Below are 25,057 nucleotides of genomic sequence, written 5' to 3'. Positions count from 1 at the left end.
GGAAGTGTCTGTGGGCGGCTTACTTCCGGGCCCAGAGCCGGGCGGCGGCGGCGGCGGCGGCGGTGGTGGAGGCGGTGAGTCGTAGACGGCGGCGGAGGAGCGCGAGCTCCTGGGCGGTGGTCGGCGCGGTGCGAGGACGGAGGGGACGGAGGGGGGAATGGGAGGGGTCGGGCGGGGAAACGGGCAGCACAGCCGGGCTCTCGACTGTCGCGGCCCGGTCGCTCTGTGGCCGGGAAGGCTTGGTTGAGGCCGCGATGTCGCCCCTCACCCCGGTGGGTAGGGGCCTGTCGACTCCGAGAGCGCCGCTCGCTGGGGAGCTTTCGGGGGGGCACCGAGCCAGCCGCAGGGGGCCGTCCGAGGCCTGCTGTGCGCACCTGCGACCGGCTGGAGGCCCGCTTCTGCGGTTACCGTCCCGCCCCATGCGGAAAACCGTGCAGGTGTGCGGCCGGTGGAAGCGCGGGTTACCTCTGCAGTGAGTGTCGGCCGAGGAGGAAACGCCTGCCTTCGGGTGGTGGAATTTAAGGCTGGTTGCCTTTGGCATCTGCGCATTTTTCTGTCCCGTTAGATTCTCGGCATTGGTGGGCATTGGTGGGAAGGACTGGTTGCAGCGTAGTGCCTTTCGAAAGAGGAGCAGAAAGGCGCATCCTGCACCCAGTGATTACCTGATACAGAGCCCATGGCGGAGATAGTCGGTGCAGTTCTGGGTTTTTCTGAAAGCTGTGGGAATGAGGAGTAAAGTATTAAGGGAGAGGATGGCCCTTCCGCTTTAAGAAGCTGTATACAGAAAACATGCGCAGAAGTAGGAGTTTAATAGCTGAGGTCAGGGGATCCCGTGTGTATGAAACCCTCTCACTTGGCAGGCCTCACCAGATACCCCTGTTGGTGCCAGGAGTAGAGCTCTGGAGCTGGGTTGGAAGGTAGGTTTGCCCGGCAGGCAAGCGTCCGTGCTCTGCACGTTGTACCTGAGCACAGGTGCCTTCTGCCCCCTCATCTTTGGTTATTGGGCTGTTGAGTGCAGGCAGCAGAATGCTGGGTATTACAGACGGCAGTGAGTTTTGAGGGGAACCCTAGGGCGTGGGCCGGGACTGGAGCAGGGGAGGGGCGAGGCATGTTGAGGTGTGTGCTGTCCCTGTGCCTCCGCGTCCTCACCGAGGCCTCTGGGCACAGCCGCCCCACCGATGTGGCCAAAGGGTTCTGTGAAGGCTCCAGAAATTGGCCTTGTCTAGGGAAGAGAAGTCCCTTGGAGACCGACACCTGATAGGATGAGGGGTCTGAATTCCCCATGGACACGTTCTCTGTTCAGAGATCAGAGTTCGTACCTGTGAGTGCCTCTGCTCCACTTAGGGGTAGAACTGTCTTCATATCAGAGTTCTGAAGGTTTGCATTTCGTATTAAGGAGCTCGTAATCCCGGTTCAGCTTTCGGGTTTAAGGGGTTAATGATCTCAAATGCTGTCTTTCCAGCTCCATTGTGAACAGCTGACTGTTAGGGGAATGAGTTCTGTACCTGATATTTCTTCCTTCCCTGACCTCCTCCCGCGCTCTCCCCCCGCCCTCACAGGACACCTCTAGCATGACAGGTGCAGACATCCCACCTGCTTTGTAATCATGAAGGAAACAGACCGGGAGGCTGTTGCGACAGCGGTCCAGAGGGTTGCTGGGATGCTTCAGCGCCCGGACCAGCTGGATAAAGTCGAGCAGTATCGCAGAAGAGAGGCCCGGAAAAAGGCCTCTGTGGAGGCCAGATTGAAGGTACGAGACCAGAGAGGCCATGGGCGTCGGCTTTACTCCCAATCAGGACAGATCTCTTTCTTTTGAGTTCTGGGTTTCTGCACAACATCTTCATTGTAGTTTTGCTAAATTAAATTGGATTTTGTGACGATCTGGAAAGAGGCAGAATGGAACATCACCTTTCCTTAACACATTCCTTCCAACCCTGTATTACCAAGCAGTAGATTCACAAAGGAGATTGTGGGAATATTGGAAGTCCCAAAGGAACACCCTTAAGAGAATGAGGCTGCAGGGTCACCTCTTCAGCTGGAAACGCTTTTAGCATCCAGGCAATGGCAGGCTTGATGAGACAGGTGAGGGTCATTCATTTGTCCCAAAATGAAGCATCTGAAGGCCGGTTAGACTTACTTAAAATGGTAGTTTTCCTTTCATTTAAAAAATAGTTTGGACCCGCTACATTTGTAGTCAGAATTTTTATCTGTTCCAGAAACTTGTGGGATTAACAGATGATTATCACTGGTGACTTAGGAACCTTGTGCAGTCTGTTACCATCGTCTTAATGATTTCTACCTGCAGTTTGTGACTCCTGGGTCAGGTGTGTTCCTGGCTTTGATTGTGCCACCTGGTCTTTCCCTTCCCTGTCCCCTCCACCTGCTGCCATTCCTTCATGCCCCCTGCCTTCTGGCTGTACAGCTTGCTCGTGGCCACTCGGCATCACTGGTGGAGGGAGTCTGAATCTCAGATGTACCAGTTCTGCACAGTGGCTCTGACCATCATGAGACATGAGCCAGAGAGAGGGCCGGGGGGTGGGAGGGGGGGGAGACAGAGAGAGAGAGAATATCTTAGGCTCCAGGCCCGGTGCAGAGCCCGACGCATCTCCCCTGGGTGTCTCCCCTAGGCTGCGATCCAGTCCCAGTTGGATGGTGTGCGTACGGGCCTGAGCCAGCTCCACAGCGCGCTGAGCGACGTCACAGACATCCAGCGGTCCCTGGCCGATGTCAGCAGAGACTGGAGGCAGAGCATCAACACCGTTGAGAGCCTCAAGGATGTGAAGGACGCTGTCGTGCGGCACAGCCAGCTTGCTGCCGCCGTGGAAAACCTCAAGAACATCTTCTCAGGTGGCCGGGGGGACAGCTGAGGAGGGCGGGTGCCTTGGGCGTCAGGGGCAGCGTCCTGTCTGTGCTCTTCCCCACAGCTCTGTGGGTGATGCGGGGGTGGACCCAGCTTTCGTGCAGGGTGTTTTGTAGACCTGCCTCTGCACGGATAGTGGGTTTGATTCCCGCCTAAGCAGTTGACTACTTGTTTGGACTAAGGACGAAGGGACCAGTTGCAAAGACCAGGAGAATGCTTGTCGTTCTGTTTGCCAGGACAGAGGCACAGAAACGGGTTAGTCAAATAAGCGCTATGGGAGCTTCGCTCCCCTGGCCACAGTATGGCTGTTAGACCAGGGGGCCCTGACAGGCCAAGGAGAAGATGCATCCTGGCGAACAAGACAGAGGGTCCAGTTCCCAGAGAGAGGTGACGCAGGAGAGTAGCGTTTTCTAGGTGGAAGAGAGTGCTCACAGGCCAAGGGTGGGGAGGGCAGAGGAGGGACTGCTCTGCGGCGTCAGGCAGCTCAGCGCTGGGGACCTTGGGACCTGGTGGGGGTCTGGGGGCTGGCGGAGTGGCGCAGGGAAAGGGAGTATGGAGTGGCCCTTTCGGAGCCGTGTCCCGACACCTCGTTGCTGAGAAGAAGTACACTCCACAGCCTTGTGGAACAGTGTCAGTCCCCTGGGCGGGGCTCTCTGTCCACTCTGCACAGTCCAGAGTCTGTCTCCCGCCACCCTCATCCCCTCCCCTTTATCAGGGTCACCAGCATCCCGGCCAGAGGCCTTGGGATAGTCTGATGCCGAACCTTCCTTTATCCCATGTCTGGTGTCCGTGGATTCTTTGTGTCCTTCCCTAAACTCTGCTTGACCCCTGAACGTCACAAGGCCGCGTGTCTCCCACCACTGGGGCACTGCAAAGCACCTTGGCAGCTTGCGTCCTCAGGCTCTGACTCCTCCGCCCTCTCGCGCCTGGTCTGACCCCTCGCTCTGCACTCAGCCTCCCGAGGTCTGATACCTTGGGCCACCTTCCAAGTTGCTTCCCACATAGCTACGCGAACGGCACAGCTGTTGCCGGCCCTGCAGCGGGTGCTAAGGAGGCAGCTCCTCTTGGTGGCTGTCCCCAGGACTAGCATGGAGTCCCCACGCCCGACTCTCCTTTGTGACACCCAGCTGGCACCTTGCTAGTTAATCTCTCTCCTTATGATTTCCTTCCAGTCTTGTAAAACTAACGCCAGATGACCAGAACGTGACTTTACTGGAAGCAGTCCATCCACAGGGGTTGAAAATAATTTCCTTCCCTTGAGGAATGAATGAGGCTGTGTTACGTATGTATTTTTGTTAGGAGTAGATCTTACTGGGAAGATGTGCTGGTGTTTTGTTTTTGTTTTTCTTTTTCTTTTTATAATTTTTTTAATATGAAATTTATTGTCCAGTTGGTTTCCATACAACATCCAGTGCTCATCCCAAAAGGTGCCCTCCTCAATACCCATCACCCATCCCCCTCTCCCTCCCACCCCCCCCCATCAACCCTTAGTTCTCAGTTTTTAAGAGTTTCTTATGCTTTGGCTCTCTCTCTCTCTAACCTCTTTTTTTTTTTCTTCCCCTCCCCCATGGACTTCTGTTAAGTATCTCAGGATCCACATAAGAGTGAAAACATATGGTATCTGTCTTTCTCTGTGTGACTTATTTCACTTAACATAACACTCTCCAGTTCCATCCGTGTTGCTACAAAGGGCCATGTTTCATTCTTTCTCATTGCCACATAGTATTCCCATTGTGTATATAAACCACAATTTCTTTATCCATTCGTCAGTTGATGGACATTTAGGCTCTTTCCATAATTTGGCTATTGTTGAGAGTGCTGCTATAAACATTGGGGTACAAGTGCCCCTATGCATCAGCACTCCTGTATCCCTTGGGTAAATTCCTAGCAGTGCTATTGCTGGGTCATAGGGTAGATCTATTTTTAATTTTTTGAGGAAATTCCACACTGTTTTCCAGAGAGGCTACACCAGTTTGCATTCCCACCAACAGTGCAAGAGGGTTCCCGTTTCTCCACATCCTCTCCAGCATCTGTGGTCTCCTGATTTGTTCATTTTAGCCACTCTGACTGGCGTGAGGTGATATCTGAGTGTGGTTTTGATTTGTATTCCCCTGATGAGGAGCGACGTTGAGCATCTTTTCACGTGCCTGTTGGCCATCTGGATGTCTTCTTTAGAGAAGTGTCTATTCATGTTTTCTGCCCATTTCTTCACTGGATTATTTGTTTTTCGGGTGTGGAGTTTGGTGAGCCCTTCATAGATTTTGGATACTAGCCCTTTGTCCGATATGTCATTTGCAAATATCTTTTCCCATTCTGTTGGTTGCCTTTTAGTTTTGTTGATTGTTTCCTTTGCTCTGCAGAAGCTTTTTATCTTCATGAGGTCTCAGTAGTTCATTTTTGCTTTTAATTACCTTGCCCTTGGGGATGTGTCAAGTAAGAAATTGCTGCGGCTGAGGTCAGAGAGGTTTTTTCCTGCTTTCTCCTCTAGGGTTTTGATGGTTTCCTGTCTCACATCAGGTCCTTTATCCATTTTGAGTTTGTTTTTGTGAATGGTGTAAGAAAGTGGTCTAGTTTCATCCTTCTGCATGTTGCTGTCCAGTTCTCCCAGCACCATTTGTTAAAGAGACTGTCTTTTTTCCATTGGATATTCTTTCCTGCTTTGTCAAAGATTAGTTGGCCATACGTTTGTGGGTCTAGTTCTGGGGTTTCTATTCTGTTCCATTGGTCTGTGTGTCTGTTTTTGTGCCAATACCATGCTGTCTTGATGATTACAGCTTTGTAGTAGAGGCTAAAGTCTGGGATTGTGATGGCTCCTGCTTTGCTCTTCTTCTTCAATATTACTTTGGCTATTCGGGGTCTTTTGTGGTTCCATACACATTTTAGGATTGCTTGTTCTAGCTTCGAGAAGAATGCTGGTGCAATTTTGATTGGGATTGCACTGAATGTGTAGATAGCTTTGGGTAGTATTGACATTTTAACAATATTTATTCTTCCGATCCATGAGCACGGAATGTTTTTCCATTTCTTTATATCTTCTTCAATTTCCTTCATAAGCTTTCTATAGTTTTCAGCATACAGATCTTTTACATCTTTGGTTAGGTTTATTCCCAGGTATTTTATGCTTCTTGGTGCAGTTGTGAATGGGATCTGTTTCTTTGTCTTTCTGTTGCTTCATTATTAGTGTATAAGAATGCAGCTGATTTCTGTACATTGATTTTGTATCCTGTGACTTGGCTGAATTCATGTATCAGTTCTACAGGCTTTTGGTGGAGTCTGTTGGATTTTCTGTGTATAATATGTCATCTGCAAAAAGTGAAAGCTTAACTTCATCTTTGCCAATTTTGATGCCTTTGATTTCGTTTTGTTGTCTGATTGCTGATGCTAGAACTTCCAACACTATGTTAAACAACAGCAGTGAGAGTGGACATCCCTGTCGTGTTCCTGATCTCAGGGAGAAAGCTCTCAGTTTTTCCCCATTGAGGATGATATTAGCTGTGGGCTTTTCATAAATGGCTTTTATGTTTAAGTATGTTTCTTCTATCCTGACTTTCTTGAGGGTTTTTATTAAGAAAGGATACTGAAAAAAAAAAAAAGAAAAGAAAGCATACTGAATTTTGTCAAATGCTTTTTCTGCATGGATGGACAGGATCATATGGTTCTTATCTTTTCTTTTATTAATGTGATGCATCGCGTTGATTGATTTGCGGATGTTGAACCAGCCCTGCTCCCAGGAATGAATCCCACTTGATCATGGTGAATAATTCTTTTTATATGCTGTTGAATTCGATTTGCTAGTATCTTATTGAGAATTTTTGCATCCATATTCATCAGGGTTATTGGCCTGTAGTTCTCTTTTTTTACTGGGTCTCTGTCTGGTTTAGGAATCAAAGTAATACTGGCTTCATAGAATGAGTCTGGAAGTTTTCCTTCCTTTTCTATTTTTTGGAATAGCTTGAGAAGGATAGGTATGATTTCTGCTTTAAATGTCTGGTAGAATTCCCCTGGGAAGCCAAGATGTGCTGGTTTGACGGCCTTCAGGCTTTTCTCGTTACCTGTAATTCAGGAGTACTGTGCACACAGCCTTCCCCCCCCCCCCCACTTTATTTTAATGTAAGATACACAGGGTGAAAAGTTTATCAGCCTGATTGTTTGCGTGTACAGTTCTGTGGTGTCAAGTGCTTTCATGTTGTTGTGCAGCTGTCATGACCACCCACCCCCGGACTCCTCTCGTGAAACAGGCATGGGACAGTGTTGCATGCCCGTCACATGCTAGTAAAACTGAAAGAAAAAACAAATTTTACACCCGTTAAATGTTAGCTCCCACTTCCCCTCCCTTTACTAGTTATGGGTCTGTTTAGATTTTCCGTTTCTTCAGGGGCGCCTGGGAGGCTCAGTCGGTTAAGGGTCCCGCTTTTGGTTTCGGCTCAGGTCATGATCTCACGATTACGAGATTGCGCTGACATCGGGGAGCGTGCTTGGGATTCTCTCCCTCCCTCTCTCTCTGCCCTCGCCTGCTCACACTTGCTCCCAAGATAAATAAACTTAAAAAAAAAAAAAAAGATTTCCTGTTCTTCAGGGTCAGTCTGGGTGGGTTTGTGCCCCTTGTCTAGGTCGTGGTACAGTTTCCAGGACTCTTGTGGTCGTATTTCTGCAGGATCGGCAGCCATGTCCCCACTTTCATTTCTGATTTTAGTATTTGAGTCTTCTCTCTCTTTTTAAGACCATTTAGCCAAAGGTTTGTCAACTGTTGATCTTTTCAAAGAACCACCTTTTGGTTTTGTCGATTTTCTGTGTTCTTTTCCTGTTGTCTGTTTTGTTTCTCTCTGCTTTCCTCTTTACTGCCTTCCTTCTGCTGACCTTAGGGTCACCCTGCTCTTCTCCTGGTTCCCTAAATTATAAAGTTCAGTTGTTGACTTGACATTTTTCCTTTTCTTTGATGTAAGCATTTAGAGTTCATACACTTCTCCTTTAAACTGCTTTCCTTGGTCCCATGAGTTTTGGTGTGCTGTGTTTTCATAGGTGTTTTCTAATTTCTTTTGTGATTTTTTTTCTTTGATCCAGTGATTGAATATGTTTAGTGTCCACAGATTTGTGCATTTTTCTAATGTTACAGATTTCTAACTTCATCTATCATGGTTGGAGAAGGTATTTTGTATAATATCTGTCTTTTAAAATCTACTGAGATTTAATTCGTGGTGTAAGATGTGGTCTGTCCTGGAAAACGTGCTCTTGGAGGAACAGGTGTGCCACTGCTGGGTGGAGTGTCCCCTGGGTGTCTGTTAGAGGTCGGTGCTTGTGTGGTTCAGGTCCTCTATGTCCTTCTCTCTTGACTGCTTGTCCTGTCCGTTACTGTGAGTGACATCGAAGTCTCCCAACTATGATCACGGGACTGTCTATTCCCCAATCTTGCGGATTTCTGCTTCGTGTAATTCGGTGGTCTCTCATTGAGTGCGTAAATGTTTGTAAGATTCTGGCTGTAAAGAGCTTCTTATTAACATATGATGCCTTCTTTGTGTCTTGTAAACTTGTTGATTTGGGGTCTGTTTTGCCTGATATTGGTAGGGCCGCCTGCTCTAATCTGGTCACTGTTCACATGGAGTGTTCCCTCCGGCCTCTCATTTCACACGCTTTGTATCTGTGGATCTCGAGTGAGTCTCTTGTAGATGCCAGGTGGCTGCATCTTGTGTTTTTGTCCCTTTTGCGGTCTTGGTCTTCTGATTGGAGAGTTTAATCCACTTACATGTAGAGTAATCCCTGATAGTGGGTGCCTTACTTCCGTCATTTCCCCATTTGATTTCTGTGTGCCTTACAGCCTTTGTGTCTACCGTTTCTGCATTATTGTCTTGTTTTGTGTTTAGTTGATTTTTTTGTAGTGAAATGTTTGAATTACTCCTCATTTCCTTTTTTTATATATCCAATAGCTGTTTTCTTTGTGGTTACCATGGGGATCACATTTAAAAAATAAAGTTAAAATACTCTGAATTTATCCTGGCTTAACTTCAATAACAGATGAAAACCCTCCTCGTACATGATGCCGTCCTTACCCCTTTACAGTTGTCGATGTCACAAACTTACATCTTTATATGTTGTCCAAAAACAGACTCACTGGTTGTTGTTTTTTATGTATTAGTCTCAAATCATGTGGAATTATAAACCAGTTATAGTAATATTATCTTTGAACAAGTAATTTTTTTCCTAGCTGTATTAGTCTTTTAAATTACTTAGAACAAAAAGTAAAGGTACAAACCAAAGTTACGATAACACTGGCTTCTCCAGCTACCCATATATTTCCCTTACCGAAATCTGTACTTCTCGACCCAGCTTTGCATTACTGTCCCGCATCCTTTCCTGTCACCTGCAGGGCTCCCAGGAGGTCTCCGGGCAGGTTTTGGGGTCACGAGCTCCCTCGGCTTGTGTGTGTCTGGCAGTGTCTTCATATCTCCTTCATTTTGAAGCATAGTTTTGCTGGGTATGGGACTCAGGTGACAGTGGTTTCCTTTCAGTCTTCGACTGTCCCAGCCCCCTGCTGTCAGGCCTCCACGGTGAACAACCTTCTTGTCTTACTGAGGTTCCCTCATAGGCAGCCAGCTGCTTCCCCCTCACGGCTTTCAAGGTTCTCCCTTTGTCTTTGGTTTTCAGCAGTGTGTTTGTAACATGTCTTGTTCTAGATCCTCTGAGTTTTTTCTTCTTGGAGTTTAGTGAGTTTTCAGATGTTCATAGACCTGTCTTTGATCAAGTTAAATGCAAGTTTGACCACTAGTCAGATCATTTCTCTGCCCCCTTTTCTCTCTTTCCCTCTTCTGGGACGCCCACAGTGTGCGTGCCGGTCACCTGATGGTGGCCCACAGACCCCCGAGGCTCTGGTCACTCTCCTTTAGTCCTTTTTCCTTCTGGTCCTCTCACCTGGTAATGTCCATTGTCCCATTTTGGTCCGCAGTCTTCCTTCTGACCATCAGACCCGCCTTTGTACACTTGAGATAAATGTTTTCATTTTCAGGGTGGTTTTTGGTTTCCTTTTAGGGTTCCTGGCTCTTCATTGATGTTTGCATTTTGTTCCTGTATCATTTTCTGGACTTTCTGCACCTCTTTCTTTAGTCTCTGGAGCACATTTAAGACTTGCTTTAAAGTCTTTGTCTGGTAGACCAACCACCTAGTGTTTCTCACGGATGGTTTGTGTTGGGTAATTTTTTCCCCTGAATCTCCATACTTTCCTGTATCTTTTGATGCCTTGTGATTTTTTTTTTTCGTTGGACATTGGGCATTTGAATCTGGTAACCTGAGAACTCTGAAATCAGGTGCTCCTCTTCCCCAGGGGGTGATTTTGTTTATTACTTGTGTTTTGGTTATTGGAGGCTGTCCCTGTGCTGCAGATCAGACCAAGAAGTATTGAAGGTCTTCTCAGGTCTGCTGAGCCTGGATCTATGTCTGGAGGGAGACGGGAATAAAAACAGAGGGGGAAAGAGGCACTGGCTCTTTAAATCCCCCAGAAGTCACCTGGTAGAAGAGAGAAGGGTTACAACATTGGTGGTGGGCCTGTAGTAACAGTGGGCTCCACCTCCGTGTCCGCATCTCCCTGATCAGCCAACAGTGGGGACACAGATCCTTAGTATTGGAGGACGTGGTCCTTTCTGCTCACCCAGGTTCTCTCGGGCTGTGTGCGAGCTGCTTCAAGAGCATGTGGCGGGCTGGGCCGGGCCTGGGGAGCTGCTCCTGTGCTCAGAGCTGCGACGGACCGAAATTAACCTCAGTTTACCACCAAGCCTTCTTTGGGAAGTTGCTGGCCTTCCGCAGACTCCACAGTCCAAGTAGTTACCCAGCTTCTGCCAGTGCAGTTGTCTGGGTGGCAAGACAGGTCCCCATGCTGTGTCCTCTGTGTCCTTCCCAGCCTCCCACACAGACAGGTGCCCGTGCTCCTCCTTCCCAGCATCCCGCACAGACAGGTCCCCATCCTCTGCCTCCTTCCCAGCGTCCCGCACAGCCTTTTGTGTGGTTTTCACAGTGCCATCTTGTGCCTTTTTCCCTAGTGCCCGAGATTGTGAGGGAGACCCAGGACCTCATAGAACAGGGGGCACTCCTGCAGGCCCACCGGAAGCTGATGGACCTGGAGTGCTCCCGGGACGGGCTGATGTACGAGCAGTACCGCATGGACAGTGGGAACACTCGTGACATGACCCTCATCCACGGCTACTTCGGGAGCACACAGGGGCTTTCGGACGAGCTGGCCAAGCAGCTGTGGATGGTGCTGCAGAGGTCACTGGTCACTGTTCGCCGTGACCCCACCTTGCTGGTCTCAGTTGTTAGAATCATAGAAAGGGAAGAAAAAATTGACAGGCGCATACTTGACCGAAAAAAGCAAACTGGTTTTGTTCCTCCCGGGAGGCCCAAGAACTGGAAGGAGAAAATGTTTGCCATCTTGGACAGAACTGTGACCACTAGAATTGAGGGCACACAGGCAGACACCAGGGAGTCGGACAAGATGTGGCTCGTCCGCCACCTGGAAATTATACGGAAGTACGTGCTAGATGACCTCATTGTTGCCAAAAACCTGATGGTTCAGTGTTTCCCCCCGCATTATGAAATCTTCAGAAACCTCCTGAGCATGTACCACCAGGCCCTGAGCACGCGGATGCAGGAGCTCGCGTCCGAAGACCTGGAAGCCAATGAGATCGTGAGCCTGTTGACTTGGGTCTTGAACACCTACACAAGGTAACTCCAGGTTCACTCTTGCATTTCGTTCACGTAGAGTTGAGTTGTTTTGCTCTGGTGTGTGCTCGGCACCCTCAGACTTTGTTTTCTTGCCGACGAAAGTCTCCTCTCTGGCCTGTTTGTGGGCTTCCCCTGAGGTCAGGGCCCAGACTCTGGTTGTGTGAACGCCCTTGTGTTTAGGTGGTGCCCTTGATGCCCAGGCCCTATTGAGCGGCTCTGTGTTGCGCTTTTCTATGATACTGAGCCCGCTGTGCACTAACCCATTCCCTCCTTGCGGTGGTACCCCGAGTGTGTGATTTCACCCCGTTGGACAGGTGGGGACGCGTGGGCACAGGAGGTCCCGGGACCTGCATAGTCACATGGCTGGGAAGGAGGCACCACTCCGTCCTCCTGGCTTCCGGTGCCCCCAGTCTGGTTTACTCTCACCAGTAGCCGAGAAAAGTCTGTTCTCTTTGCATTCCAGCCTTGTGATTTTATCACTTCACAAAAGGAATGAGCGATTTTGTGCTTGATTGGTTTGAGGTTGATCTAAGAATCTCGGGTGAGGGGTGCCTTGGGGGCTCAGTCGGTTAAGCCTCTGACTTCGGCTCAGATCATGATCTCACGGTTTGTGAGTTCGATCCCCACATCTGGCTCTGTGCTCACAGCTCAGAGCCTGGAGCCTGCTTTGGATTCTGTCTCCCTCTTCTCTGCCCCTCCCCACTTGTGCTCTGTCTCTCCCTGTCTCAAAAATAAATTAAACATTAAAAAAAAATTTTTTTTTTAAAAAGATTCCCTGGGGGGCGCCTGGGTGGCGCAGTCGGTTAAGCGTCCGACTTCAGCCGGGTCACGATCTCGCGGTCCGTGAGTTCGAGCCCCGCGTCGGGCTCTGGGCTGACGGCTCGGAGCCCGGAGCCTGTTTCCGATTCTGTGTCTCCCTCTCTCTCTCTGCCCCTCCCCCGTTCATGCTCTGTCTCTCTCTGTCCCAAAAATAAATAAACGTTGAAAAAAAAAATTAAAAAAAAAAAATAAATAAAATAAAAAAATAAAAAGATTCCCTGGGTGTAAATCTAGGATGAAAAGTCTTTTAATAGTCACAGAATTTTCTGAAGTTCACTGAGGAAGACCTTGTATTTCTTTCTTTTTTTTTTTTTTCTTTTAACATTTATTTATTTTTGAGACAGAGAGAGACAGAGCATGAACGGGGGAGGGTCAGAGAGAGGGAGACACAGAATCCGAAACGGGCTCCAGGCTCCGAGCTGTCCGCACAGAGCCCGACGCGGGGCTCGAACTCACGGGCCGTGAGATCATGACCTGAGCTGAAGTCGGCCGCTTAACCGACTGAGCCTCCCAGGCGCCCCAGACCTTGTATTTCTTACACATAGTGGACTAGCTGTTAGTACTCAGCGTTTTCATTGTAAATACACGTTTAGGGAACACGGCATAAGGTGTGTGAGTTTTCTGAACATTTAAACCTCGGACTTTTGAGGACTAGCCACACGTAGATACTAACTTCTTTATGGAAACTTTTTTCTGGAACTCAGTTCCCATCCGTGTCTTCTTAAGCACAGTCGCCTGGACGTATTGACACTTTTTGCTGACTCACGTTAGGTTATGAACCGCATAGATTAGCAACACTAACTTCAGGGTCTGGTTTCTAAATTATTGTACTTGGGTGTTACTCCCTTGTTTGATAGAACCTGTCTACTGAGCACCTTGTATTTGCCAGGCCCTGGCCTTCCCCATGGGGAGGTGCTATGGGTAGAAAAAACAGTTCTTCCTCTCACAGGGTTTCTTTCCTGAGTGATGTGGGTGCAGCCGTCTGAGGCCAGGGAATGAGCCGCCTCATGTGGCCCCTTCTCGCCCAGCACTCTCCCCAAGCCCTGCCTCCCCTCCCCGGCGTGGCATTGTGGGCGGGGGGGGGGGGTCCTTCGTGTATGACAAGACCCAGGAGCACTTACCTGAGTGTTTTCTGTCTTCCTAGTAATTATTCTTTCTCGTACCTGGTTTTGCCATAGTGCAGAGATGATGGGGAACGCGGAGCTGGCCCCAGAAGTGGATGTCAGCACCCTGGAGCCTTTGCTTTCTCCAGATGTGGTCTCTGAGCTGCTTGACACATACATGTCGACTCTCACTGTGAGTAGGTGCTGTGTGGTCCCGAGCCAGGCTGTGTCCCTCACGTAGACCACGACGTGGGCTCTCTGGGTCGAGCTGCCGTCACCGAAGCCAGCGGGCAAGAGAAGGCAGGGGAGAGACCTGTTTTGATGTTGGTTTCCTCAGGATGTGCAGGCTCTGTTTCTGAGAAGTTGGGTCTTGAAGTGCACGTGGCCAGTTAGATGAGGAGGGCGGCTTGTCCTCTGGCCACTGGGTCTGGAGGTTGAGGTACGTGTTTGAACCTCCTCCGGCTGGAGTGAGGAGTGAGCCTGTCCTACCCCTGGAGGCTTTGGGAGGCCCCTGGATGTCCTGCTGACGGGCAGTGGTGCCAGCCAGCCTCTTAGAGCTGAGCCCAGGAGTGGGAGGGTGGTGGCAGTTGGGGACCAGATGCCGCCCAAGACCCCCAGGTGGCCTGTGGTGACAGGAGGAGGTCAGTCAGGGTCTGCTTCCTTGGACAAGGTGAGCCCGAGTAGCAGATAGCATTCTGACTGAGGTGCTGAGCAGGGTGGGGTCCGTGTCCTGAAGCGACAGTGCTGGTGTGCGGTCTTCGTGGACGGGTCTGCTGGGAGCATGGCAGCCTTTGTGCTTCTGTGTACTTCTGACCCGCCTGGCCTGGCCTGCAGTGAGGTTCTCGCCCGGAAGGTTGTCTGTGGAGGCCCCACCTGCCATGGTGGCGGCTTGTGGCACGGCTCGTGTGGGAACGGGGACTCCCGGGACCCTGAGTTTGGTTTCTGCTGCTGCACCCCTGAAGAGAGGACATTGCCTTGCTTCAGAGGGACCTGTTCTTCTCTTCTTTCTCTGCGATGCTGGACTTCTTTTAGTCAAACATAATTGCCTGGCTGCGGAAAGCACTAGAAACAGACAAGAAAGACTGGCTGAAAGAGACGGAGCCCGAAGCCGACCAAGACGGGTACTACCAGACGACACTCCCTGCCATCGTCTTCCAGGTACTGTCGCACCATCGAGGGTCATTCCTGGGCTGTCCGTGGGCTCTGTGGGCGCTGCAGATCAGCAGGAAGCCGCCCCTGTAGTAAAGACAGAGGGAGCCCCACCTCGTACTTCAGGCCCTTCTCCGTCTGAAGCAGTTGTGCCCACCGTTGCTTTAGTTTCCGTGAGGTGTTCGGATTTGAACTAGAACCTGATTACGTGTTATTTGCGTATGGTGCTCAGATAGGAGTTTGCTTTTTGACGTTTCCTCATGTTGGAAATGTCCAAGATTTGTCTTCATAAATGCCGCCTGATTGAACATCGCCTGATGGATTTGGGAAGGGGTCCTTTATGTTTTGGCCGTAATCATGCCTTCTTATGATTCCTTTTTGATGCCTGGCACTTGCTGGCGCCCTCCGGCTTTCCTGTCGGGTTTCTCCCTGGAGGAAGCTTTCTGGCAGGAGGGGGCGGAGCCGTGTTCTGATACTTGTGTGGGACCGTTTCAGTGGCATGTGCTTGGGCACCAGCTGGGCACGAGGAAGCGATGCGGGCGTCTGTCTCTGGGTGACGCCGTCAGCATCCGGTGGGGCCCCACCCTTTCCCTTATTTTGGAAACTGGTGTCCTGACAGGCCTCGTGTGCCACGGGCCTGGAGTTGGCCTGGCCGTCTGGCCTTTCCCTGTCTCTGTACACCTGCCTCCCCTCAGTCCAGTGTACGCCCTCCTAACTCTTCGTAAGGAATCCCCGTGGCAAGTCGTAGCCCAGCCCCCGGCACCCATGTGACCCCAGCCACACCCAGCCTCCCTGTCTGGGGAGCATATACTCTTCCCTCTTTGTGGAGACCAGCCTGTTTGCAGGTAATTAGGAAGTGATTCACTTGGTTTTTTTCTATCTAGTGAGAAAGTTGTTTGACTGACTTTGTTATTTTTCAAGCGGTTTCATTTTTTTTTTCCTGAATGTGGACTGTAACTACCAATTGGCAGATAGGGGTTTTATGTAATGGGAAACTCTCGTGAGTTTATACGACAGTTGATAAGTTCTCCAATTTTTAGATGTTTGAACAGAATCTCCAAGTTGCTGCTCAGATAAGTGAAGACCTGAAAACAAAGGTACTAGTTCTGTGTCTTCAGCAAATGAATTCTTTCCTGAGCAGGTATGTATTTTTGCCAGCGTGCTGATTTAGAAAGTGTATGTTTTCAAAACTTAAAAGCAAAATTTTGATCCCGATACGCCTGGTGTTAAAAAATGCTTGAAGCCCGGATTTGCTATAGTGACCTTTGTTATTTTGAAACAAGCTTTTTCTTACTGTCTTCCTTTGGAATGGACTGTGCCATTTTCCTGAGAGTCTGGACGGGTCCGCTGGGCAGTGAGGTCTCCTGGGCAGTGAGGTCAGGGCCGCCGTCATTAGAGTCTCCTCCAGATGCGTCCTTCCTGTTGTCTGAACTGCCCCTGGCCCAGGAGGGGGAGACTCCTTCGGTGGTGGCTCCACGTTCCATCACTGGGAGTCGGCCCTCCAGGGCGTCTCGGGGTGTGTTTCCAGGACCCCTCCCTCCCTCTGTATTGTTCGCAAAGGAGATTTTCAAACCTCTACAGAAGTAGAAAGGTGTAAAAACCTCAACCCGTCATCCGTCTTCAAAAGCCGTCCCTTTAAAGCCCCCTTCACCTCATCTGTACACCCCGAGGACTTTAAAGCAAATCCCAGACATCCAGGCACCTCATTTCCTGCGTTCTTATCTCACTGTAGGGCCATCAACCCACGTACACATGAGCATCCTTTCTTGGGATCATCTGACACCAAATTTGTATTTGGGTCCCCCCGTCCCCCTGTTGATCCAGGAAAACCTCTTTCAAGTTACATATTCAGATGGGGTAGCGGCAGGGTCTGCATTGCGAGGTCTCGGGTCCTCGAGTGCGGCCTTGCCCCTCTTTCAGCCACTGGCCTGTGGACACGTGTCAGATAATCTCACAGTGCCTAACCCTGACTGCCATCCACCTGCCAACCACGTGTTGGCTCTAAAGGCTGTGGGTTTCATCTTTGTCACCTTGCCCTTTGGCAAGAAGCCCGCACAGGCAGTGTGTACACGAGGAGATGCACGTCCCTGTGTCCTCTGCTGGCTCAGGCGCCGACAGCTGGGCCCCTCACTGAGAGTCCCCGTCAGTCACCCACCTGCACATCGTGGCCTTGTTTAGTCCTGTCGTTAGCAGAAAGAGGAAACTTTCCTCATCAGCCTCAGAAGCTTGATTACCTGAACCACATGTCGGACAGAAAGGCAGAATAAATGCTTAATTATTTCTCTGTAATTGGCAGTTTTCAGTTTGCTTCTTTCTTAAGGTCTTTTAAACATACATACGGTACGTTGTGCTATTCTACTCCTGTACGTGTTTGGGAATCTAACAAATTCAGAAATAAAGCGTGTAGTGATCTCACTTGCTTGTTTTCTTGACCTCAAATGAGTTATTTATTTTTGAGTAATTTATTGGTTCTTCTTCAGAAAGTGAAATTTTATCTAATACTTGATAATGTTCTCAACACTATTGTATGCATTTCTAGGCAAGTTGTATGTCCGATGAAATAATAATTTCCCATTTACTCACAAATATTTCTAAATATTTGTGTAATGAGAATCCTGAACCATATTTTAAAGCCCGATAGAAGATTTATCTTCAAGAGTCCGTTTAAAGTGATCAGCTTCCCTGGTCTTACAGATCATCCCAAAACTCACCTTATCCGTAAAGACTTGCCTGCTCAGGTGTCAGCGGTGCCAGATGTATTTATGAGGTGTGATGTCAGCGTGGCGCCCGGCACACCCACCTGCCCCTCGACTGATGTTTACTGGGGCTGTGTGTTCCAGATACAAGGACGAAACCCAGTCGTACAAAGAACAACACCTGAGGGACCGGCAGCACCCGCACTGCTACGTGCAGTATGTGATCGCCATCATCAACAACTGCCAGACCTTTAAGTAAGTGACCGTGGACAGGGCGGCCCAGAAACAACAGCGGAGCGGGTAAGGGCGCTCGGCCACTTCACGGAGCCGTAACTGTTGCCTCGTAGAGAATCCATAGTCAGTTTAAAGAGGAAGTACTTGAAAAGTGACACGGAAGCAGGCGTGTCCCTGAGCCAGCCAAGCATGGACGGGATTCTGGACGCCATTGCGAAGGAAGGCTGTGGCAGCCTGCTGGAGGAGGTCTTCCTGGACCTGGAGGTGGGAGCCACTTCTTTGCCGTTTCGTTTCTAGGCTGAAAACGGGGCTACCGTCCTGTGTGCCCTCGGGGACACGCACCCGGCTGACACTCGACTTCACCTCTCTCACTGTCAAAGGGCTTTTTCCGTCTCTGTGACGTACGCCTGTACGACAGAGGCCCAGGTTTGGGGCCCTTCCAATGTACAGCTGAGCAGAGACCCCGTGAACTGTGAGGAGACCCAGTGGGGGCAAGTGTGCAGACGGATTACGTTCATTAGCGAGTTCTCGAAACCAGAACCAAATTGAGAATATGTGCACACTGCACACGCATCACGTAGACCAGTCTCAGCTTTGAGTGAAAACACAAAACAAGCCATTAACAAAGTGCGTTTCGCATCACATCTGAGGGATAATACACTGAGAACAGCAAGTCAGGTTAGATGGCTTAGCATTATCTAGATATGTTCGCAGAAACCAGAATATATTGAACAAACTAAAACTGTGATCGATCTCAGGTCCTGCTGGGAAGGAAGTAGCTGGAAAGGAGCTTTTGGGGTGATTGGTGGGATCGTTTTGTGAGGTCTGTAACTTTCTTGAAAATGGCGTAGAGAACAGATGAAATGTATACGTTTGAAATCATTTCAAAATAAAGTAACAACTCTAAGAGAAAAGTAAAGGATGACCAAGTTTCACAGAAAAGGGTTTTTACAAGTGTCCTAAATACAAAACAAAATTGCCTATCTCCCTGACCTTCAGGATATGCAAATTCAAGCCAAGTGGTATCTGTTGCTTAGCGGGACAGCAAGGGTTAAACACGGCAGTACCTGTCCGTGTTGTCGCCAGCCTGGGGACTGCTTTCTGGAGGGCTACTGACGCTTCACTTTGCACACTTGTGGACTGAGTTACGCTCTTGGGGTTTCACCTGCGGAAACACAAATTCGTCGCAGCCTTCTTTGTAATTGCCAAGTGTGAAAAACTGTAAGTGTCCGTCAGGCTGGGGTAAATGAGTTGCAGAGTATCAAGCAATAAATGCTCGTGAATGTTAAAGGCAGCACGTGTACTGCAGGCGTGCGTAGAGGACGCAGCCCAGCACGACGGTCACGTGCGGCGTCCACCTCCCGCAGCTAAGGTACGCGTTCGCGGATCGCGGGCCAGTGGGGTTTCCCGTGAGTGTGCCTGCTGTCACAGAACGGCACCAAGGCTCTGCAGCACCTTTCTCCCGATACACGTGACTTGGGGACAGCGTCCAAGTGACGTTTTTCTCTGTCCTTCACTTTTCAGCAACATCTCAGTGAGCTGATGACGAGGAAGTGGCTGTTGGGGTCCAACGCCGTGGACACCATTTGTGTTACCGTGGAAGACTATTTCAATGACTTTGCCAAAATTAAAAAGCCGTATAAAAAGGTAAGGGCGCGGGCACAGCCACTTGGTGTTGGCGTGTGCTCACCTGCATGTTGGAGCCCACGTGGCATCTCGTGTGGAACTCAGTGTCCAGTTCTTCTGTGACTGGGTGTTCACAGGTGGTTTCAGTAACCTGAGGCAGGGAGGACACGTCAGCGTCTAAAGGGGTTTGTGTTGTTCCTTTACCCTTACTGCCTCCTGGCACCCCACCAAACCGTCTTTGGCACAAGGCCACACACGCAGGCAGTGCTCGTGATGGGGACCCCTGGCAGGGAGGGTGGAGGCAGTGGCTGTGGACCAGGGTGAAGCAGCCGTTCCCTCTCCGGATCCCCGTCCCGGGCACAGGCAGCCTGGCTGTGTTTCCACTCCGGCAGAGGCCCAAGGGTTCTTCCCCGTGCGGCCAGGCCCTGCGAGGACCTGGGAGCCCTGCTGCAGATGGGCGAAGGAAGGAGCCGTGTGCCCGAGCCCCCGTGTCCCTCGGCCGTCTGCATGAAGTCCTCCTGCAGGGCCCGGGCGTCTCTCCTCACTCCCTCCTTGCGTGTCCTGTCAGGGCGTTGGGCCGTGCTTGTGTACCGTAAAAAGTGATATATTTTAAGAAGTTTGCTTCTGGCTTATGGAAGTGGTTTTAATACACTGACCTCACGTTCAGATATTGTAAAACTTTGTGAGTGTTTCTAGGATTTGTCTCTGGACGCTTTCAGACCTGTACGTACGTGGTTGTGTCATTTTAACAGAGACACTGTTTTCGTTTCTGGTCCTCGCACCTTTCGTGTCTTCCTGTCCTGCTGCGTTGGCTGGGACCCAGTATAGCCCTTGTCTAAGGACTAATTTTACAGGGAATTCTCGTGACTCAGCCACTAAAAGTGATACCTGTAGGGAGGCCCGGTGGTTGGAACCCCCGACTGACCGGTCCCCTCGCCTGCCAGGAAGCCTCTGGCCGGTCTGAGGTCGGCGTGCAGCCCTCTCGTCCGTTGCTCGCACAGTTTTTGGTTCCACTGTTTACTTCCGTAAACATCTGTTGTGTCGATTGAATGCCGGTGTCTGGCAAGTGCTGTGTGCAGGCCTCCGGATGGTAGACGGGTCTTGTCTGGATGGCTCCTCTCGGGCACCTGGCGGGCGCGTGTCTCGTGAGAGAACCTTGTTTCCAGTTTCCTTTCACCACTTAGTGGAAAGCACCGTAGCGAATGGGGTTGTGGTTCAGCGAGGTGATGCAGTGGAAACCTCGGATGTGCACCTGCTGGAGGGTTCTGCCGGCGATTGGCGAGGGCTCGCCCGCCCGGGTCTCCACCGAGGGTGGACCTCCGCAGGGACCTCGCTGACCCTGTGTCTGCCCGCAGAGGATGACGGCAGAGGCGCAGCGGCGCGTGGTGCTGGAGTACCTGCGGGCCGTCATGCAGAAGCGCATCTCCTTCCGCAGCGCAGAGGAGCGCAAGGAGGGCGCAGAGAGGATGGTCCGGGAGGCCGCGCAGCTCCGCCACCTGTTCCGGAAGCTGGCCTCCGTGAGTGCCGCCTGGGCCCCGAGGCTTTCTCATCGTCCCCACCCCCAGGGCCATAGGCCAGTTGGTCGGGGACCGGGAGACCTGTCGGTCTCTATTGTGTGAACGGGAAGGTCTGGTGGACCCTGTGGCTGAGGCTTCCTGCATTGGGGCGTGGCTTCTAGACCCTTGGGGGGGGCAGCGCTAGCCAGACGCTAGCCTGACCCTCATGGGCAGTCCTGGGCTCACTCCCTGTCGACTGTCCCCGCCCTCCTGCCGGTAGCACCGCCATTGAGTGCTTGGTGAGGGCTTCACTGTGGACCCTGAGCTGGACCCAGAGCCACCTACGTAGGAGGTGGGGAGCCAGCCAAAGTGAGGGCTTGACAGAGACTCGTCAGGGGTCCCCCTTTGTGGCCCTCAGCCGCTGGCGCCCTGTCTTCCAGGGTTTTGGGGAGGATGCGGACGGGTACTGTGACACCATCACTGCCGTCGCAGAAGTTATTAAGCTGACAGACCCGTCTCTTCTCTATCTGGAAGTCTCCACGCTGGTCAGCAAATACCCAGACATCAGGTAAGGGCCAGTGTGCCTTCCTGTTCCAGCTAGAATTCATGGCACAGAGCAGCAGGCTCATTCCTAGGGTCACTGGGAAGATGGGAGAGCCTGGCTGTCAGGTGTGAGCGCCACTGGGGGGGCGGGGAGGGGGGTCTGGGCTCCTGTGGGGACAGGCTGGGGGGGCGACCGCCAGGAGTAGAGTGGACTGCAGAGAACAGCAATGTCTCTGTGCCTCCCCTGGCCCTCCACAGGCCCTGGAGCCCACAGGCCCCCAACATGGGACGCGTCTCCTGGGGTCAGCACCAGTGAACAGGTGGGGCGTCGGTCACGCTCTGTTTGCTGGGGAAGGTGCACAGCAAGGTGGCTTCAGGAAGCTCCTCTTGTGCTCCTGGGTTCAGAGAAGAGGGGACACGTGCCACACTCGACCAAGACACTCAGCCAGTGTCTTCCCTTTCTGCCAGTGTTCTGGGCTTCAAGCAGGAGGGCCTGGTGGTCCTGTCCTCCCCAGGGTCCTCCTGCTGTAAGCAGGCAATCCATTAAAAATTTAGGAGAACAGAGTCTAGAAAGCTTTGTGCTTGTAGCTTGAAGAAAAGGCCACAGTGAGAGGAGAACTCTGGTTTCTCTGCTGTTGTTACGAGTGGTCTGCAGCTGTCCAGCCCCCTCTGGGGCCTTGGGGTTGGCTGAGCCAGGCGTGGGGAGAGCACTGGGGGAGTTTGAGTCGGGCCTGGGGGCCAGTGGCTGTGCGTGCACCCCTGACGCAGCCCTGGTGTCCCCGCATCCACAGGGATGACCACATCGGTGCACTGCTGGCCATGCGGGGGGACACCAGCCGGGACATGAAGCAGACCATCATCGAGACGCTGGAGCAGGGCCCGACGCAGGCAAACCCGAACTACGTGCCCATCTTCAAGGAGATCGTGGTCCCCAGTCTGAACGTGGCGAAGCTCCTCAAGTAGCCCGTGGGCCCCAGCCTCGCTGTGGCGCTGTGCCCGTCCCCCACCCGTGGCCCCGGCCTTGTGACGCTGTGCCTGTCTCCCACCCTTGGAAATGCGTGGCGGCCAGAGGGACATGAGACGCCCAGGTCCCGCATGCCTGCCTCTGGTGGGACCGCGCTCGTGGCTTCTTGATGAGTGAGCTCTCTGATGGTCATGGCTCTTCTGGTTTTCTCCTCTCTTGTCGTCTGAGGGGGCCTCATGGTGCCTGTCCCCCTTAACCCCTGGGTCTCCCCTCATTTCTGCACGGTGTAAACACCTCCAAAACTCTGCCGCTCAATAAAAGAGTCTAAACTCTTGCAGGAAAATGAAGACTTCCTGGTTGTGAAGGGTTTCTTCCTCGGGGTGACCTGGTAAGGTTCCAGGGCCCGGAAGCTAGTTTCTGGTTGACAGGTGTGCAGCCCAGGGACGTGCGTGAGCCCGGACCAGGGGGCCTGTGTTCCGCAGCTCTGCATGGAGCCCCCTCGTGCTGAGAGTCCTACCGGGTGAGGTTGGACAGGCGCCCCTCTGGTCCGCCCTCCCGTAGGAACAAGCCTGGCACCCGTGGGTATGGCCGGGCAGGTCCTCGCTGGAGACGTCGTGAGCGTCAGGTCTGACAGACTCGAAGTGAACGTGAACGTTTATCTGGTGCGCGCTTAACACCTGACACGGGATCCCGTAGACCCCCGTTGTGTAACCATCTCCACGGCAACTGCTTCAGCAGTGGCTTTGTTTGCACATTAGTCTTTAATCTCATGACAAATTAACAAAGAAGCCACGCCAGAGTGAACGGTAGGGACTTGTATGTGGGGTTTGAAGGGTCCTGACCCTTCCCCACGCTGCCATTTGCCAAGGGGGTTCCTCAGATGCGCCGTGCGGTGCCGGCCACGATGAGGGACGGGGTGTTGCCCTGCTCCCCCACCCTCGCTTCAGGGGCCCAGGGACTGCAGACCCCTCGTGAGTGCAGCGGGGGCCACTCTGAGCAGCCGAGTCTGAGTCTCTGGGACGTGGGCTTCCCTTCCTCTCCAGCCACGTTCAAGGTGCAAAGCTGGTAACCACCTTTATTTCCTCTTCGCGAGATAAAAAAAAATTCACACGTAGGACTTTTTCTGGAAGGAATCCACGCCTAAACGGGATGAAATAACTAAACATGGGATGCAGTTCCTAGAACCGTTACTGGTTCAGGAGAGGCGTAACTTTTCGACAAATGCGTAGTAACGCCCTGTCTCTTCGTGTACATGCTAAGTATGACGTCTTCATGCCTGCGTGGAGCAAGTGCCCAATGCTTTTTGAGCGCATGCAGCGAAGAGTTAACGACTGTTAGTTATTGTCCCTATAATAATAAAAATACATCTATTTTTCCCCCAGCTGAGAGAATTTTCACTCCATGTTACTTTGGAGCAAACATCCGGGGTGAATCTTCACACAATGACAGCAGACCCCAGTGGTGCACATGGTTCTGGCCGGTCCCCTTGCCCTGATCGTGTGATGGTCACTCCGGTGTCCGCGGTCCCTGCTCACACCTGCTTCCGGGATGCCTGCGGCGATGGTGGGCTGAGCACTGGCTGCCTGAAGTGAATGCCAGATGCCGGCGCGTCCCAGACCCTGGGGACTCGTGGTTTTGAAGGCAGCACTTTGGCCAGGATGCGGTGGGAGTGGTGGGGACAGCAGAGGGCCGCGTCCTGGTGGTTGGGTGACACCCGGGGGAGGGTCACCTCCAGGCCAGTTGGTGCCAAGCGTCCATTGGGGAAAGTGGGCTTAACGGGACAGCAGCCTCCAGCCAGTACCAGAAACAGGTTCGCGTCGGGCCACTGCAGACTCGCTGAGTCTCGGGGCCACTCTCTTGCTGTTCAGTTGGAAGAAGATGCGTCCAGGGAGGAAATTTCCTTGACTCTTAAGTTTCATTGACAGGGCTCCTGGTTTGTCTGTCTGACTGGGGTGCAGTCTTGCGAGCTGATGCTCACCGGGGGTGCTGTCCCTCTCGAGTCCACCCCTGTACAGCCCAAACAGCTGTGACCCCAAAACACGGAGCCTGGAAGCACAGACACTTCTTTCTGTCCAGAGGAAATCTTCCAGGGAGGGTGGGCCACGTGGAGGCTTCTGGCTGCCCCGCCCTCCCTTCTGCGTGGGGCGCCCGTCAGCCAGGCATACCACGGGGACACCAGTGCCACCTGGGAAGAGACGCGGGACTCGGTGAGGAGAAGCCCGGAGATGGGCTCCCTGGACAGCAGGTCTGGGAGAGTGCAGGTGGGGCCCTGACGGACATGGGTGGGGTCAGGTGGCGTCCCTCCCAGCCCCGGAGCACCGGACGCTGCAGAGGCCAGAGGACTCCCCTATGGGACTGGACGAGCGAGGCCCTGCCCACACCTGGATTTCTTGGTCATAAGGCAACACGTCTGTAGTATTACGGCGGTCCTAGAACCCACACTCCTTGAGACCATCCTATCAGGTTTGAAACAGCTGTAAATTTACAATAAGAGGTTAGATTCTTCTTATAAAAAAAGTATCTATGGACTCAGCATTGGTGTGCCATTTTCTTTTATAATAAACATCTAAAATTTTAACTATTAAAAGATGTGTTTGTGCCACAAGACTTCAAGGATGACCAGGGGGTGTGAGATCCACCTGGGGTGGGGGGCTCCACCTGGTGGGGGCAGGAGGCAGGAGCCACCTGGGAGGGGCTCCACCTGGTGGGGGGCAAGGCAGGGGCCACCTGGGGGGGTGAGATCCACCTGGGAGGGGTTCTACCTGGTGGGGGTGAGGTAGGATCCACCTGGGGGGGGGTGAGATCCACCTGGGAGGGCCTCCACCTGGTGGGGGGCAAGGCAGGAGCCACCTGGGTGGGTG

General features: G+C 51.9%; 1 protein-coding gene across 5 annotated transcripts; it reads left to right on the top strand.

Annotated features, from left to right (window-relative positions):
* Positions 1–18: 18 nt before the first annotated feature.
* EXOC3 (exocyst complex component 3) lies at positions 19–24,783 on the top strand. 5 transcript variants are annotated; one of them, XM_030333332.2, is made up of 14 exons: positions 19–74; positions 861–917; positions 1,560–1,750; positions 2,628–2,847; positions 10,885–11,566; positions 13,564–13,681; positions 14,521–14,646; positions 15,678–15,778; positions 17,478–17,588; positions 17,681–17,831; positions 19,092–19,214; positions 20,549–20,710; positions 21,130–21,257; positions 22,024–24,783. In XM_030333332.2, the coding sequence occupies exons 3-14, from the start codon at positions 1,607–1,609 to the stop codon at positions 22,193–22,195; spliced, it is 2,238 nt and encodes a 745-aa protein (XP_030189192.1). In that variant the 5' UTR covers positions 19–74; positions 861–917; positions 1,560–1,606; the 3' UTR covers positions 22,196–24,783. The 5 variants fall into 5 exon arrangements, with proteins under 5 accessions (XP_030189192.1, XP_030189199.1, XP_030189206.1 ...); XM_030333325.1 differs by lacking the exon at positions 19–74 and adding an exon at positions 100–128; XM_030333339.2 differs by lacking the exon at positions 861–917 and having other exon boundaries at positions 22–74.
* Positions 24,784–25,057: the final 274 nt, after the last annotated feature.

The sequence above is a fragment of the Lynx canadensis genome, chromosome A1 (assembly GCF_007474595.2).
Source record: "Lynx canadensis isolate LIC74 chromosome A1, mLynCan4.pri.v2, whole genome shotgun sequence".
In the NCBI taxonomy this organism is placed as follows: Eukaryota; Metazoa; Chordata; class Mammalia; order Carnivora; family Felidae; genus Lynx; species Lynx canadensis.
The sequence above is the reverse complement of the archived record's forward strand: the minus strand, read 5'-3'. Positions and strand labels throughout refer to the sequence as shown.

Excerpts from the sequence above, each read along its gene's own strand:
- EXOC3 (XM_030333332.2), top strand. The coding sequence starts at position 1,607 with ATGAAGGAAACAGACCGGGAGGCTGTTGCGACAGCGGTCCAGAGGGTT. Across the intron at positions 20,711-21,129 it reads TGTTCCGGAAGCTGGCCTCC|GGTTTTGGGGAGGATGCGGA; the intron begins GTGAGTGCCGCC and ends CCTGTCTTCCAG. Across the intron at positions 21,258-22,023 it reads AGCAAATACCCAGACATCAG|GGATGACCACATCGGTGCAC; the intron begins GTAAGGGCCAGT and ends CCGCATCCACAG.